This window comes from Globicephala melas, chromosome 5 (assembly GCF_963455315.2).
Source record: "Globicephala melas chromosome 5, mGloMel1.2, whole genome shotgun sequence".
In the NCBI taxonomy this organism is placed as follows: Eukaryota; Metazoa; Chordata; class Mammalia; order Artiodactyla; family Delphinidae; genus Globicephala; species Globicephala melas.
Window position 1 is genome coordinate 86090685 of NC_083318.1, and position 17111 is coordinate 86107795.

Consider the following 17111-nt stretch of genomic DNA (forward strand, 5'->3'; position numbering starts at 1 on the left):
GCCCAACATACTAACCACTTTTTGTTCATCTTTCTGATTTGCATAGTGTTGTCAACATAGCTGGTTAGTACAATTTTCTGAAGGATATCCAGATAATTCATATCTCATTGGCCTATATTATGAGGGAAGAGAAGAAAGTTTATTTTATATAGTCTTCAGGCAAAATTGTATATACATGTATACTATTGTCTTTTCCAAGTGAATGAGAACTGTATCTGATCTCCTTTCAGATAGGGATGGCAGAGAACACAGTTACTAGAGCAATGACCTCATCCCATGTACCTGAAGATGTATGCTTTAGCAGAGATATCACATCAGACACAGAGTGTGAGAGTAGAATGAATTCTTGTATGAGTTTGCAGGATCCACTACCATTTTCCAGGATCTTTTGGTTTTGAGGGGCCCAGATAGGATGGAGCTCATCATCCTGCATTCTTTAACTCTTTAATATCTTTAATTTTCACCATACACAGAAGTGTGATCCTGTCTTCTGTTTGTGTTTTTGGGGTCAAGTAAGTTGTTTCAAGTCTTTAATGGGTTGACTAGTGGGCACCCCAAAGTATGTCCAAGTTGTAACTCCCAGGATCTATAAAATTGACCTTATATGGAGAAAGCAGTCTTTGAAATATACAGGCATACCTCATTTTATTGTTCTTTGCTTTATTGTGTTTCACAAATATCAGCTTTTTAACAATTGAATGTTTGTGGCAACCATGAGTCAATCAAGTCAATCAATGCCATATTTTCAACAGCATTTGCTCACTACATACCTCTGTGTCACATCTGGGTAATTCCTGTAATATTTCAAACTTTTTCATTATTATTATATTTGTTGTGGTGATCTGTGATCAGTGATCTTTGATATTACTATTGTAATTTTAGGGGGTGCCACAGAACCTCACCCATACAAAATGATGAACTTAATCAATAAATACATGTGTTCTAACTGCTCCATCAACTGGCTATTCACCTGTCACTCTCCTGCTCTTCAGATCTCCCTATTCCCTTAGACACAACAGTATTGAAATTAGGCCATTAAAAACCCTGCAATGGTCTCTGTGTTTTCAACTGAAAGAGTTGAATATCTCTCCTTTAAATCAAAGGTAAAAATAATAAAGCTTAATGAGAAAGGCATATTGAAAGCTAAGACAGACCAAAATCTAGGCTTCTTGCACCAAAGATTTTTTTTTTTTTGCAAAGGAAATGTTCTTGAAGGAAATTAAAAATGCTACTCCAGTGAACACGCAAACGATAAAGTGAAACAGCCTTATTGCTGAAACGGAGAAAGATTTCATGGTCTAGTTAGAAGATTAAACCAGCCACAACATTCCCTTAAACCAAAGCCTAAACCAGAGCAAGGTCCTAACTCTTTTCAATTCTAAGAAGGCTGCAAGAGGTGAGGAAGCTGCCTAAGAAAAATTGGAACTAGCAGAGTTTGGATCATAAGGTTTAAGGAAAGAAGCCCTCTTCAAAACATAAAAGTGCAAGGTAAAGCAACAAGTGCTGATGTAGAAGCTGTAGTAAGTTATCCAGAAGATCTAGCTAAGATAATTCATGAAGGTGGCTACAGGCAGCAGATTTTCAATGTAGATGAAACAGCCTTATATTGAAAGAAAATGCCATTTAGGACATTCATAGCTAATGACGAGAAATCAATATCTGGCTTCAAATTTTCAGAGAACAGGCTGACTCTCTTGTTATGGGCCAAGCAGCTGGTGATTTGAAGTTGAAACCAAAGTTCATTTGCCGTTTTGAAAATTCTAGGTCCTTAAGAATTATGATAAATCTACTCTGCCTGTGCTCTATAAATTGAACAACAAGGCCTCGATGACAGCATATCTCTTTACAAGGAATACTTACAGCTAAATATTTTCAGCCCACCTCTGAGACCTACTGTCAGAGAAAAGAACCTTTCAAAATATTACTGCTCACTGACAAGGCACCTGATCATCCAAGAGCTCTCATGGAGATGTACAATGAGACTAATATTGTTTTCATACCTTCTAACACAATGTCCATCATGCATCGCATGGATCAAGGACTAACTAAAACTTTCAAGTCTTATTATTTAAGAAATACATTTTGTTAGGCTATAGCTGTCGTGGATAGAGATTTCTCTGATGGATCTGGTCAAAGTGAATTGAAAACCTTCTGAAAAAAACTCATCATTTTAGATACCATTAAGAACATTTGTGATTTATGGGAAAAGGTCAAAATATCAACATTAACAGAAGTTTCAAAGAAATTGATTCCAGCTCTAATGGATGATTTTTAAACAGTTCAAGACTTCAGTGGAGGAAGGAACTGCACGTGTGAAAATAGCAAGAGGACTCAGAAGTGGAGCCTAGGCAAAAAATATACAAATCAATTTTCACTGCAAAGTAAAGGAACTGTTACAGTGGAGGATTACTGGACTGAATATCAATATTATGACATAGTATGAGTATGTTTCGTGTTTGGTAATTGCAATCATTGTTGCTTTTGTTGTGGTCATCCATTTACAGTGCTTGGTGTCAGTCTATCTTTTGTAAAAATAAAATACAGTGTGTGTGTGTGTGTGTGTGTGTGTGTGTGTGTGTGTGAAAATAAATAAATAAATAAAAAGTAATAGAACCTAAGATTTAGAAATAAATAATAAATAAATAAAATAATTTATTTTAATGTTAAAAAAAAAAAAAAGAAGTGGAGCCTAGGGATTTCCTTGGTGGTCCAGTGGTAAAGAATCCGCCTTCCAATGCAGGGGACATGGGTTCAATTCCTGGTCAGGGAACGAAGATCCCACATGGCACGGGGCAATTAAGTCTGCGCGCCACAACTACTGAGCTTGTGCACCTCAATGAGAGAACCTGTGTGCCGCAAACTACAGAGCCCATGCACTCTGGAGCCCACACCACAACTAGAGAAAAGAAAACCCACCCTCCATAACTAGAGAGAAGCCCACGTGCTACCACTAAGACCCAAAGCAGCCAAAAAAAAAAGAAGTGGAGACTAAAGATGTGACTGAATTGCTGCAATCTCATGATAGAACTAATGTGTGAGGAGTTGCTTCTTATGGATTAGTAAAGAAAGTGACTTCTTGAGATGGAAAGTAGTGCTGGTGCAGATGCTATGAAGATTGTTGAAATGAAAACAAATGATTTAGAATATTGCATAAACTTACTTGATAAAGGGGCAGCAAGGTTTGAGAGGATTGACTCCAATTTCAAATGAAGTTCTATTGAACACAAAATGTTTTCAAATAGCATTGTATGTTACAGAGAAACAAAAGAAAGAGTCAATTGATGTGCCACAGCCACCCTTGTCTTAAGCAACCACCAGCCTGACTCATTAACAGTCATCAAAAAGGTAAGACCTCCACCAGCAAAAAGATTATGACACATTGAAGGTTCAGATGATGATTAACATTGATTAGCAATAAAATCTTTTTTAATTAAGGAAGGTACATTTTTTTACACACTTAATAGATTACATTACAGTACAGACATAACTTTTACATCTACTGAGAAACAAATAAATTTGTGACTCACTTCACTGTGACCTTTGCTTTGCTGTGGTGGTCTGGAATCCAACCTGCTATACCTCTGATGTATGCCTGTAATTAAGTTAAAGATATCGAGATAAGTTCATACTGGATTTAGGATGGGCTCTAAATCCAATGACAGATATTCTTATGACAAGAAGGATGGAAAGGGTTTATAGACACACAAAGGAAAAGGTGATGTGAAGAGAGAGACAGCAATTGGAGAGAAACCACAGCCAAGGAACAACATGCATTGTCAGAAGCCAACAGAATCTTGTAGCGAGCCATGGAATGGATTTTTCAAGAAATCTCAAAAAGCAATGGAGCATAACAACACCTTGATTTCAGACTTCTGGCTTCCATAACTGTGAAAGAATAAATTTCAGTTGTTATAAACTACTAAGTTTGTGGTAATTTGTTATAGCAGCCCTAGGAATCTAATACAGAGTGCTTCTACCCGACCTTTCCCACTATTATAACTTTTATCCCACATGTCAAGGATACAGTTTGCATTTGTGCCACTGACAAAGTATTTCTATCCAATTATATATTTGAGGGACTGAAAAAATCATTAGCTGTCCCAGGATGCTGTCATCCTCTTGGGAAAGAATTGAGGAAATTATTAGCATGCACACTTACTGTGTTGCTACAGCGTTCTTCCTCTAAAGGACTTAGTCTCTTCATTAGTCAATGGATCAGGTCTAAAAACTCTCAGGTCTAAAAGCTTGATAAGTGATTATGATTTGAGTGAAACGATGGTCCTCATCCTTCTGATACTGATCCTCAAACTCTTCTGGTAGACAGGACAATGCCCTTTTTGGTGGCCTGTTTATCTCTATCACCATATTGATAGCTTTTCATGGGTTAAGACTGCTTGGCTGCCACTCTAACCTCACTGTTCACTGTGATCATTGTGACTGTCTGACTTCTGATGATTGAGTACCATCACCTAGTCTCTCTTATTTTTGGATTTGATTACAATTAACATCATTGAGCTCAGTTTTGTTACTGCCAACCACCTGGCCCTCAGAATATGGCCACACTGAACAATTTATAACTTCAGTAAACAATCATGTGGTAGATTTTCCAGACTTACAAGCATGTAAATCTTAATATATCCACTATTCTAAGCCGTTGGATTCCTTCTTTCACTGTTTATCATGGCACTTCCAGCATATCAATTTTACGTCCTATGGGCCATCACTTTTTCCAAGTTTCTACAGGAATCTCAGTACTCTGTTACCACCATCTCCTGGAGTCTGAACCCAGGTATTAAATCCTATGTCCTGACAGTGCTCCAAAGTTTTAAATGATGCTTCCTTATACAACTTTATGTTTTACTTTCCTTAATCCTATTCTTCAGCATACAGTTCCATATATAATCTCTCAGTTCCTGCTGGTAAATATTGGATAGGTCCTCCAGTTCTTTTGAGCTATACTATGTTTCCTCCCTTGGTTGATCCTTCTTATACCTGGCTTTATACACTGTGACTTAACCCTAGTCATTGGCCTGTGGCCAAGAGGGGAGATAAGAGCAGATACTGAGAGGGACATAAGATGTTCTGTAGGGTAGAGGACCGTATATCATCCTCAAACAATGGAGAAGTGCTACCCCTTCACAGAGAGGAGTGGGCTCAGGGGAATCTAGGAATTCAAGATTTTCACATACATTAACTATTTCTCTGATGTCTTGGCATTCTTTTCTTTCTCAACCAGGGTCCTGCTCTTCAAAAAAGTTAAAACTACGTTGGGAATTTAAGTAGAACTGGAAATGTTTTATTTTAAAATAAAACTGATTTTTCTTTTTCTTTTGCCTTCTGCAAGAGATGAGAATTGCTTTATATTCTGACAAGGAGGCTCCTCTGGCTTTCTCACTTAGTCTTAATACGATGGTCTAAAGTTCTCATTCTATCATATTTTCCAAAGCACTAATTCTGCAGAAACAAACATGTACCTTCATTTTCCTCATAATTTCTGCTTTTTCCATATTTATCAAATACATGATATATCACAAACACTGCTACCTTCTATTGGGTTTTAAAACGGGTCATGAGGCAGGACCAAACTCAAGGCTGGAGAAGTAGCTTCACCTCTTGACAGGAGGAGTTACAAAGAAAACGTAACCATTTATATTATACTGCAGTAAGAAACTTCATTAAATATAAATAAACTCATGAGGAACTACATCTTTCAAACATGGTTTTAGTAAAAAATCTACTTTAAGCATAAGAAAGTATGACTACTTTATGTAAACTTTATGTTTGTTTGCCTTACAAATCAAACATTTCTAAGGGCTCACACCTGATGTTCCTGCAGCTTTCAGAATGATATCTCTGATATCTCTTCTCCAGATCAAATTTTTCTATTACTGTATCTGTGCTATTTCTCTATTAGGAAGGAAAATTGCTTAGTTATGGATGAGTTGTCTCTGGGCATTGTTATTACTCCTTCCTTCTCAATGGATTAAAATTCATTTGCTAAGGAAAACTAAAACTTTGGGGATTAACATTAGAATTATTATTATCAAGTATCTATTTTCTGATTCTACTATTACTGCCAATAGGCTTTTACAACCAAGTCAGTTCTCCAGCCTAACTCTCCAGATTTTTTATGTCATTCCTTGAACAGGCACCCATCACAGCATTGTTGATTTAGTCTATGGATAGAAGCTGACAAAGGAGATATTTTGACCAAGCTATAATATATAAAAGTGCTAATTTTTAGCTTTTTGCTGTTGAATCTCTCTTTTACCCATTCCTCCTTGCTTAGTAATATTTTTCAGTTTTTCCAATACTTATATTTTTTCTTGAAACCAGAGACACAAATTTAGATATGGGAAAACATTTGATAGATTAAATCATGCTATACTTCTTCATGGACTTGTTCTTTCCAGGCAGTTATCAAGCAACCTTTTGTTTATATTAAATTGCAATAATCAATACATTTCAGGAAGTTCCAGCTTACCTAGGAAGAAATATATAAATGACATGGAGATGGAGGTGAAAGACATCATTTCACTTAGTGCATCTCATTCATCACTCACGTTACTGATCATGGATTAACCAGGAATTTAGTCCTGCAATAACCTTTATTCTATAAAATATACATAGGAGGATGAGTCTTTTCGCTATGGAAGGGAAGACTTGTTGATTCCTGGTGAGATCTGCATCATTAGGGTGGGCTCTTAAGCCACTGGGGTTTCTCTGCTTGCCTTTCTTTACACCCCAAAAGGAAATTCACCTTCCCATGTGTAACCTGTTTATTCTCTGGTGGCTGACTAGGTGCAACTGGAGACCAAATTGAGACACATGTGAGTGATGCAAATTCTTTATGCTGCACTTCCATACTTAGCATGGAAGAAATTATAATCTTTAGAAATCAATTTCTCATTTAACCATTTATATCGACCTTGGGGCATTTCTTCATTCTCAGTGAGCATGATGAAATAGCAGTTTTATATCAATAAAGGAAGAAAGGTCTAATTTGTTCCAAACTCTCCATGAGTTTTAGGATCATCACTATTGCTAACTGCATGATGAGATTTTATGTCTAGGAGTCCTGGAAAGGAGACAGGATCTAAAATGAAGCATGTTAACCAGGGCAAATGATCCACGATGTGGGGAGCTTTCCCTCTGTAGAAGAATCATGATTTTACCACCTGACAAAGGTGAAAAACAGGTGCCTGCATTTCATGGTGTCATGTTGACTTCTGATACCATATAGGAGTGGTTTACATCTGAAGATATAAAAAGGTCATCTCTGTGGGAAATTAATGGAGGAATTGAGAGTGAGACATTAGAGCCAGAATCTAGAACCATGGTAGAATTGGAGTGGGATTCATAAGCAAAGAACCTGCAGAGGAAATGACATTGAGAAGCCAAGGGTAGGTAGTGATTCAATGTGCATTGCTGAACTGATAGTTCCTTGTTCCATAGGCAGCAGACTCAAAAGTCCCAACTGTATTGCCATTTGAAATATCACCATTGATAGTCCCATAAATTTGGGGAGTATGGTAGGTCTGAGGCTGTAGGTTAATCATTATTTTTGGTAAAATATGTAGAACATTACAGTAACAAACACTCCTCATCAGAAAAGGGAAGCAAGTTTGACAATCAAGACATACAACCATATGAATCACTTTTTATTTATAACAGATAGAGCTTCACTTTGTGTTCACACATATATGCATGTGCACATGTACAAAATACCTGCATACACCTATTATCATTTTCAAATAAGTCATGACACAGAAGATATTTGAGCAGGATTTCCTAACATATAGATTATATAATATAGATTATATGTAGTTTACAAATAGAGTATTTTAAATCATATTGTTTTAACTGACTAGGAAAGCCAGAGGTCATCAAACTCCAGGAAAAATCTTCTTATTGAAACTTAAACTGGAAAAATATAGCATATTAGAAAGGTTTAACCTCTGCATACCTAAAATTATTACCAGATTGTTAATTTAGTTAATATAATGATGCATAGATAATATAAATAGGTAAATATTTGTGTTTAAGAAAAGCTTTGGTCTCTATAAATAGAATATATTCATTTATTTTTAGGAGTAGTTTTTTTTAATAAACAGAAATTGCTAACAACGTATCCAAATCTTGAGTTTAAACTCCCTTATATTAAATCATTTTATAAGAATGAAAAAGTAAAGAGATACCTTGACATTAAGATTAAACTATGATTTTAAAGATTATTATAGGAAAGAACATTACCTTATTGCCAGAATAAATGATTTAGAAGTATGGTAAGTTATTGTTTTGATTACATGAATTAGATCTTAAAACAAACAGCATTAGTGCTTACATTTTTGAAACTTTATACCTTAAAGTATAATAATTATTTATTTCAAATCTCATAAAATTAAGAAAATACATTTTTTCTGCTATATTTCTTTATAGTTAATTTGCCATTTAAGAATAAATTTATATTTACATTGTACTTATTTGTGCCACTATTCCTGTTTAAAAAAACAGATAAATGCCCAAATAATTTTCATTTGTCCTAAGATAATTTTATATTATTTTCTAAAATAATTTTATATTTGATAGACTTATGTTTGTTCTATGATAGTAACTTTCAGTCTATTTTGCTTGGGTTATAAATATCAAAGTCCATAGTAAATTATTACTGAACTTGGTTGATATGTATTATATTGAATAATTTTTTGACCTCATGGGCAAATTATTGGCAAGCATACTGAAGATAGACTTTTTGGAAATGAAAGAAAGAGACTTTTTTTTAAATGGAGAATTTGGCAGAATTTCAAAATAAAATCACTGTCAGAACTCCCCAAAATTGACCCTGTATGGTTAGAGAAGAAGGAGAGGGAATACTCTTTTTTTTTTTGAGAACTTTCTATTAAAATTCAACATGTTGTCTTCACGTTTACTGCAGATTTCAGGCTGACAACTAGTTAATAAGAAGCCTAAGTACTTGTGCTTGGTATAGTGATCACAATACAGTTTGTGAGAAGACCAGGGGAAGTTATGGAGTAAAAGAAAAGGAAGAAATGAGAAAACTCACCGAGTTTCTGATTATATGTAGAAATCATCCTCACAGCAGATAGTATTTCAGAGAAATGCATTTTTCCCCCAAAGAATCTGCAGTGTAGTCTAAGAAGTTTGCTTATTTCCAAATGTGTTTATTGTAAGTAAAATTAATGTAGGAAAGAATTTTTAAAAAATTAAGTTACTTTTAAAAAGTGGGTATTAAATTCCAATCATTTACTTTTGCTCCATTATACTATTAACCATGCTAACATATGATAATTAGCTAGTTTTCTGAAGCCACAAAGTGTTACAATACAAATGAAGTACTATCATTATTAATATCCAAATGAAAGACAATCTTCAAATCAAAGACAAAAAATAGTGTTTTATATTCTAAGAGAGACAAAGTCCAGTGTGTCATATGAAAGGAAAGTGATGGTGTAAAATGTGCTTAATAGCAGAGTAGAAACCCTAACAGTCTCCTGACCTTCCTGATTGGAAGGGAAACTCTGACTAGAGAGAGTATGCTCTACACTACTTCTTGTAAAGTTCCTTTAGATAATATGTAATAATTCTTACATGCTGGACCCAAAATGATGTTAGATATTTAGGAAATATTCAATATGATCAGTACTGAAAATTGTTAATCATTATGTTCCTAAGGCCTCAAGCAGCATCTCAATTTGTTGAGCTGAAAGCAATGAATGAAGTAAAACACTAAGTCTTTAATGGTAGCAACTTCCATGTGTTTATTTGTTTATCATCTCTTTTTAGAGAATAGATTATTTTAAACCTTAATTCTAAATCATGTGGCACATTTTGGGGGTGAGTCTTTGATCTTTGACCTGATAAGCTGAGGAATGGATAAGAACCCAGGAGAGTAGGAGAGGAATCTGTTCAAATCAGTGGCTGGATTAATTCAGATGGAGTTTATCAAGGTTTCCAGCCCAACTGTTAAAAAAACAAAAAAAACCCCACTACTCTTTCTTTTTCTTCTTTGCAGTTTTACCAAACTTCCAGTAACAAAACAGGCAACATTTAGTGACCAGGAATATAAAAGTTGCCACGCATGCTAGCAGGAACCCAATCACATCCAAAGAATTGTACTGGTACCAGGTGAGGTTGTGGATGGCTGGCCGAAGGTGTTTGGCTCCTTTGTGGCGCATGATAAACTCAATCCAGAAGACTGCTCGGTCCAGGGGCTTCATAGGCTGATCATGGTGAATTCTTGATAACTTCATAGCATTCTCTTTATAGCTAAGGATTGAATAAATATGTAGATACTCACTTGAAAAATTTGTTAAGGACATGAAATACCTAAAATTTTTATATATTATCAAAGGTATATTACATAATTATTAATACATTATTTCATAAATATATCACTAAGGGCACAGAATGCACATGAAAGTTTGTTTCCTCGAGATATTTCTAGATAAGGTGGTCTATCAGCTGGAATTCATTGGATGTTTCATAGTCTTAGTAATGATTGGAGGTAGGGGAAAAAATAATTTCTAATTGGAAGTAGAATTTTAAATGTTCAGAAATAGGAATGTAGAATATGTGAGTTGAGAATACAGAATTTGATCTCATTTGCTGAGTATGGTATTGGGAACATGATAGTGACAGGAAGCAGCATTGAGGGGTAGGTCTATGAGAAAGGAACCCCTTCCCCTTCCCCCTCAACCTTCCCCAGGTTCTGTCTGGAGTGTTAGTGTTAACAAGAAGCTAGTCTTCAACAGTAGCAAGAAAGATTTCAGTCTGTGATCTTCACGGCCCTGATATTTCAATTGAAAACAAAAAGCTTAATATGACCCTATGGGCAAGAAGTAGGGCCTGAGATTGAGTAGATGCTGGAAACTTTGCTTCAAGCAACAGAGGGATGCAAGTGCAGTGATGAGAGGGAAAAATGGCAATAACTAGAACACTAACCCTTCTAATTTTAGTCAAGGAACAGAAGACCAGTCCCTGGTTTTGGTTTAAGTTTTTGAACGGCTGACTTAGAAAAAGGATTTCCTTGGGTTTGTGAAGGACATGAAGAAGGGAGGTTATTCTCCCACACTGAAGTGCAGTCACCATTGATGGAGAATACAGAACATTAAATTATAGAAAATAGTGGAACAGCATGTAGAAAGTTCTGAGGAAGATAATTGTGGCTAAAAAAAAAAAATTATACAAAGTCCTGTTGCTCTTTGGTTAAAAAGAAAATACTACAGGCCTTTCTTAATACACAAGAATTTAAGGAGTAAATACCTCTGGATATATCTCAGGAAAACAAGGAAACAACAACAACAAAAGCTCCAAGACACAGAAACAAAATATTTGTCAGATAAAAAAAATAATAAAATCGTCAGATAAAAAAAAAAAAATAATAAAATACTTTTAATTTTAATGTTTTTTCCTCACAGTATATTTATTTGATTTTTATGAGAAAGAATAACATAATAAATATAATCATTCATCATTAGGAATTTATTTATCTATGATTACAGCTAATCTTCATGTTGTTCAAAGTTCCCCACAATTTATTCACTGAAGTAAGTTTCAATTTACTGAAAGTTTGTAATTTTGTATAACATCTCTTCATTCCTCCAACTCCTAGCTCCTGGTAACCACCACTCTAGTATCTTTTTCTGTGTGTTTCACTTTTTATATACAAATATAAGTGCTATCATACAGTATTTTTCCTTCTCTGACGTATTTCATTTAGCATGATGCCATATTATCACAAATGGAAAGATTTCCTATTTTCTCTTTGCTGAATAATATTCCTTTATATACATATGCCACATATTCTTTATCCTTTCATCCACTGACAGAAACTTAGGTTGTTTTTATATTTGGCTATTGTGAACAAGGCTGCAATGAACATGGGAGTGAAGATATCTCTTCCATATTCTGTTTTTATTCCCTTTAGATACATACCCAGAAGTAGGATTACTGGAGAGTGTAGTAGTTCTATTTTTAATCTTTTGAGGAGCCTCCATACTTCTTTTTTATAGTCACTGCACCATTTGCATTCCCACCAAGAGTGCACTAGAGTTCCCCATTCTTCATATCCTTACCAACACTTGTTATAACTTGTCTTATTTTTTTTTTAATAGATCTTTACTGGAGTATAATTGCTTCACAATCTATGTTACTTTCTTTTGTACAACAAAGTGAATCAGCCAAATGCATACAAATATCCCCATATCCCCTCCCTCTTGAGCCTCCCTCCCACCCTCCCTATCCCACCCCTCTAGGTCATCGCAAAGCACCAAGCTGATCTCCCTGTGCTATGCTGCTGTTTCCTACTAGCTAATCATTTTACATTTCGTAGTGTATGTATGTCGCTGCTACTCTAACTTCACCCCAGCTTCCCTCTCCCCCGCTGTGTCCTCAAGTTCATTCTCTATGTCTAAATCTTTATTCCTGCCCTGCCACTAGGTTCATCAGTACCATTTTTTTTAATTCCATATATATGCGTTAGCATACAGTATTTGTTTTTCTCTTTCTGACTTATTTCACTCTGTGTGACAGATTCTAGGTCCATCCACCTCACTACATATAACTCAATTTTTTTTAAGGCTGAGTAATATTCCATTGTATATATGTGCCACATCTTCTTTATCCATTCATCTGTCAATGGGCATTTAGGTTGCTTCCATGTCCTGGCTATTGTAAATAGTGCTGCAATGAATATTGTGGTACATATCTCTTTTTGAATTATGGTTTTCTCAGGGTATATGCCCAGGAGTGGCATTGCTGGGTCATATAGTAGTTCTATTTTTAGTTTTTAAAGGCATCTCCATACTATTCTCCATAGTGGTTGTATCAATTTACATTCCCATCAACAGTGCAAGAGGGTTCCCTTTTCACCACACCCTTTCCAGCGTTCATTGTTTCTAGATTTTCTGATAATGGCCATTATGACCAGTGTGAGGTGATACTTCATTGTAGTTTTGATTTTATCTCTAATAATTAGTGATGTCGAGCATCTTTTCATGTGTTTGTTGGCAATCTGTATGTCTTCTTTGGTGAAATGTCTATTTAGGTCTTCTGCCCATTTTTTAATTGGATTCTTTTTTGGTTTTTTTTTTGATATTGAGCTCCATGATGAGCTGTTTGTACATTTTGGAGATTAATCCTTTGTCCATTGCTTCATTTGCAAATATTTTCTCACATTCTGAAGGTTGTCCTTACGATCATACACCATGATCAAGTGGGATTTATCCCAGGGATGCAAGGATTCTTCAGTATATGCAAATCAATCAATGTGATACATCATATTAACAAATTAAGGAATAAAAACCATATGATCATCTCCATAGATGCAGAAAAAGCTTTTGTTCAATACCCATTTATGATAAAAACTCTCCAGAAAATGGGCATAGAGGGAACCTACTCAACACAATAAAGGCCATGTATGACAAACCCACAGCAAACATCACACTCAATGGTGAAAAACTGAAAGCGTTTCCTCTAAGATCAGGAACAAGACAAGGATGTCCACTCTTGCCACTCTTATTCAGCATAGTTTTGGAGGTCCTAGCCACAGAAATCAGAGAAGAAAAAGACATAAGAGGAATACAAATTGGAAAAGAAGAAGTAAAACTGTCACTGTTTGCATATGACATGATACTATATATAGAAAATCCTATAGATGCCACCAGAAAACTACTAGAATTAATCAATGAATTTGGTAAGGTTGCAGGATACAAAATTAATGCACAGAAACCTCTGGCATTCCTATATTCTAACAACGAAAAATCAGAAAGAGAAATTAAGGAAACAATCCCATTTACCATTGCAACAAAAAGAATAAAATACCTAGGAATAAACCTACCTAAGGAGGTGAAAGACTTGTACTCAGAAAACTATAAAACTCTGATGAAAGAAATCAAAGATGACATAAACAGATGGAGAAATATACCATGTTCTTGGATTGGAAGAATCAATATTGTGAAAAATGACTATACTACCCAAAGCAATCTACAGATTCAATGCAATCCTTATCAAACTAATGGCATTCTTCACAGAATTAGAACAAAAATTTTTACAATTTGTATGGAAACACAAAAGACCCCAAATAGCCAAAGCAATTTTCAGAAAGAAAAACGGAGCTGGAGGAATCAGGCTTCCAGACTTCCAACTATACTACAAAGCTACAGTAATCAAGACAGTATGGTACTGGCACAAAAACAGAAATATAGGTCAATGGTACAGGATAGAAAGCCCAGAGATAGAACCATGCACATATGGTCACCTAATTTATGACAAAGGAGGCAAGAACATACAATGGAGAAAAGACAGTCTCTTCAATAAGTGGTGCTGGGAAAACTGGACAGCTACATGTCAAAGAATGAAATTAGAACACTACCTAACACCATACACAAAAATAAACTTCAAGTGGATTAAAGACCAGACACTCAAATGTAAGACCAGACACTATAAAAGTCTTAGAGGAAAACGTAGGAACTCCTTGACATAAACTGCAGCAAGATCTTTTTTGACCCACCTCCTAGAGTAATGAAAATAAAAACAAAAATAAACAAATGGGACCTAATGAAACTTAAAAGCTTTTGCACAGCAAAGGAAACAATAAACAAGATGAAAAGACAATATACCTTGTCTTTTGATGGTGGCCATTCTACCAGGTGTGAGGTGATACCTTATTAAGGTTTGGATTTGCATTTCCTGATGCTTAGTGACATCAAACTGCTTTTCATGTACGTGTTAGCCATTTGTGTGTCTTCTTTGGACAAGTATCTATTCAGTAACTCTGCTTTATAAGAGTTCTTTATATGTTTTGTATATTAACCTCTTATCAGATATGTACTTTGCAAGTATTTTCTTCCATTTTGCCAGTTGCCTTTCATTTTGTGGATCATTTATTTTGCTGTGCAGAAGCTTTTAAGTTTGATGTAGTCCCACTTGTTGATTTTTGCATTTGTTCCTTGTGTTGTTGGTGTCATACCTAAAATATTGTTGGCAAAACCCTTGTCAAGGAATTTTTCCCCTTTGTTTTCTTCTGGGAGTTTCATGGTTTCAGGTTATGTTTTACTATTTAATCCATTTCTAGTCAATGATTCTAAGTGATGGAACATAGAGTTCCAAATTTCATTCTCCTGCATATGATTATCAATTTACCCCAGTACCATTTAATGAAGAGACAACCATTTTCCTATTGATTATTCTTGGCTCTTTTTTCAAATATTATTCAACTTTGTATATGAAGGTTTGTTTCAGTGCTCTCAATCCTGTCCTTTGGTCTATTTGTCTATTTTTATGCCAATACCATACTTTTAAATTTACTTTAGCTTTGCAGTATAGTTTGAAGTAGGAAGTGGGATGCCTTCAGCTTCATTCTTCTTTCTCAGGACTTCTTTGGCTATTTGAGATATTTTGTGGCTTCATACAAATTTAGGATTGGTTTTTCTACTTCTGTGCCCCAAAAGGCTTTAGAAGCTGGTCACTCAGTTCACTCTTCCCTTCCTGGTGAGGAACTCTTTCTAGCTGGGAATTTCTCTGTTGGTGCTGAGCAATGCTGGCCTGGGGATGGGATGATGCAGGCATAAATAAGCTGTCTTCACTGTTCTTGTGTGATTATTCTCAGAGTTTTTTTGTTCCACATTGTTGCTAAAATTTCTTAAGTGAACTTTAGAGCTCTCCCAGAGATATTTTTATTCATGGATAGTGTCTAATTGTTGATCTTTTTCAGGGGACAGGGAGGCTGGGGTCTTCTATGTCTCCACTTGGAGCTCTCAATTTTACTTCATTGACTTTCTCTTGAAATATTTTTAATTAAAAAGTAACATGATCCCATTTTTATAGGATTATTTTTCTTTTCTATTTATTAATTAGCACAAGGAAATAGCTGAGGTAATATTTCTACTGGTAATTGGTTATAGCTACATGAGGAGAGTTAAGTGGGTTTTCATTTTTATCTCCTTATGTTTTTGTCATATTGCCTGAATTCTTTATAATGGTAATATCTGTAATTTTTAAGAAATAAACAACAAACACTATTAATAAAAATAATAATATTTAGTAATAGCTTAGTTTATTTAAATAAATTTAGTATTTCTTTGAGATTGTACGTTGTTGCCCAGTAATCTATTGCCCAGGTGAATCTAAATGCATTCATAAAATTTGAAAGGTATAAACCAATCATATTTAATGTTAGCCAGCCCCTGGTGATTATGTAAAAGTAATCAATTTAGTAGAATAAAACAATTTACTCCTTTTAAAATACTGATGCTTCTCAGAAAAGAATATATTCTATACTCACGAAGGGTTGTTAATAACTGCTTTCAAAGTGTTAAGCAGATCGGAACTTGTCATTCTTTGCAAGTCTACTTCAACAGCTGCCCCTTTGGCTTTTATACGAGCAATATTATCATGCTGATCACCAAACAGAGGAATTCCCACCATAGGGATCCCATGGTAAATAGCTTCATAGATCCCATTGGTTCCACAGTGAGTAATAAAAGCTCTGGTTTTGGGATGACCTAAAAAGAAAAAAATATATATCATTATTCTATGTTGTAAGAGTTTCAGAAACAGAAAATCATGACACTTGTATAAATAATTCAATTATGGAGCATCTTCTATATAATTGTGTGCCATGAGGCCATATGTAAATGCCTATAAACTCTAAAGAAAGCAGCAATTGATTATTCCATGCTAAGCAGCAACTAGTGATTCCAGCAATTAAGTGATCCCATAAGCCTCTGAAAGGTTTGCACAGAGTTAAATGATGAAAAATACTTGCCTTTGGACAAGTTTTTGGGGTGAGAATTCTTTAGTAAACAGGACTGAGGGATTTAAGAAAAAAATGCTTCTGTGGTTGGGGAAGGGGGTAATATATGCAGGGTTTCAATGTGAGAATGGCTAGAAAGATAGATGAGGGCAAGATCATGAGGTTTCTGTTTAGGAAAATGGAATTTGCCCTTTATTTTGAGTAATATGGAACCATTTATAACATTATAGTTGGTGAAATGGTTTATCAGATTTTTTTCAAATAGTTATAGTGAGAAAAAGAGAAGAGAGGTGGGAGAAAATGGATACAGAGTCAGGATGATGCTGAAATATTGTAT

At 35.1% G+C, this 17111-nt stretch overlaps 1 protein-coding gene across 2 annotated transcripts in view; it reads right to left on the reverse strand.

The window, feature by feature from the left end:
* Window positions 1–10007: 10007 nt before the first annotated feature.
* LOC115865694 (UDP-glucuronosyltransferase 2C1-like) overlaps window positions 10008–17111 on the reverse strand; it is a 33862-nt gene continuing 26758 nt past the window's right edge. For both annotated transcript variants that reach the window (XM_030880708.2, XM_070045532.1), the window contains exons 5-6: window positions 16304–16523; window positions 10008–10287 (exon numbers count right to left, since the gene is read on the reverse strand). In XM_030880708.2, the coding sequence (XP_030736568.1) occupies window positions 10008–10287; window positions 16304–16523 (500 nt within the window). The remainder of the gene's footprint in view (window positions 10288–16303; window positions 16524–17111) is intronic.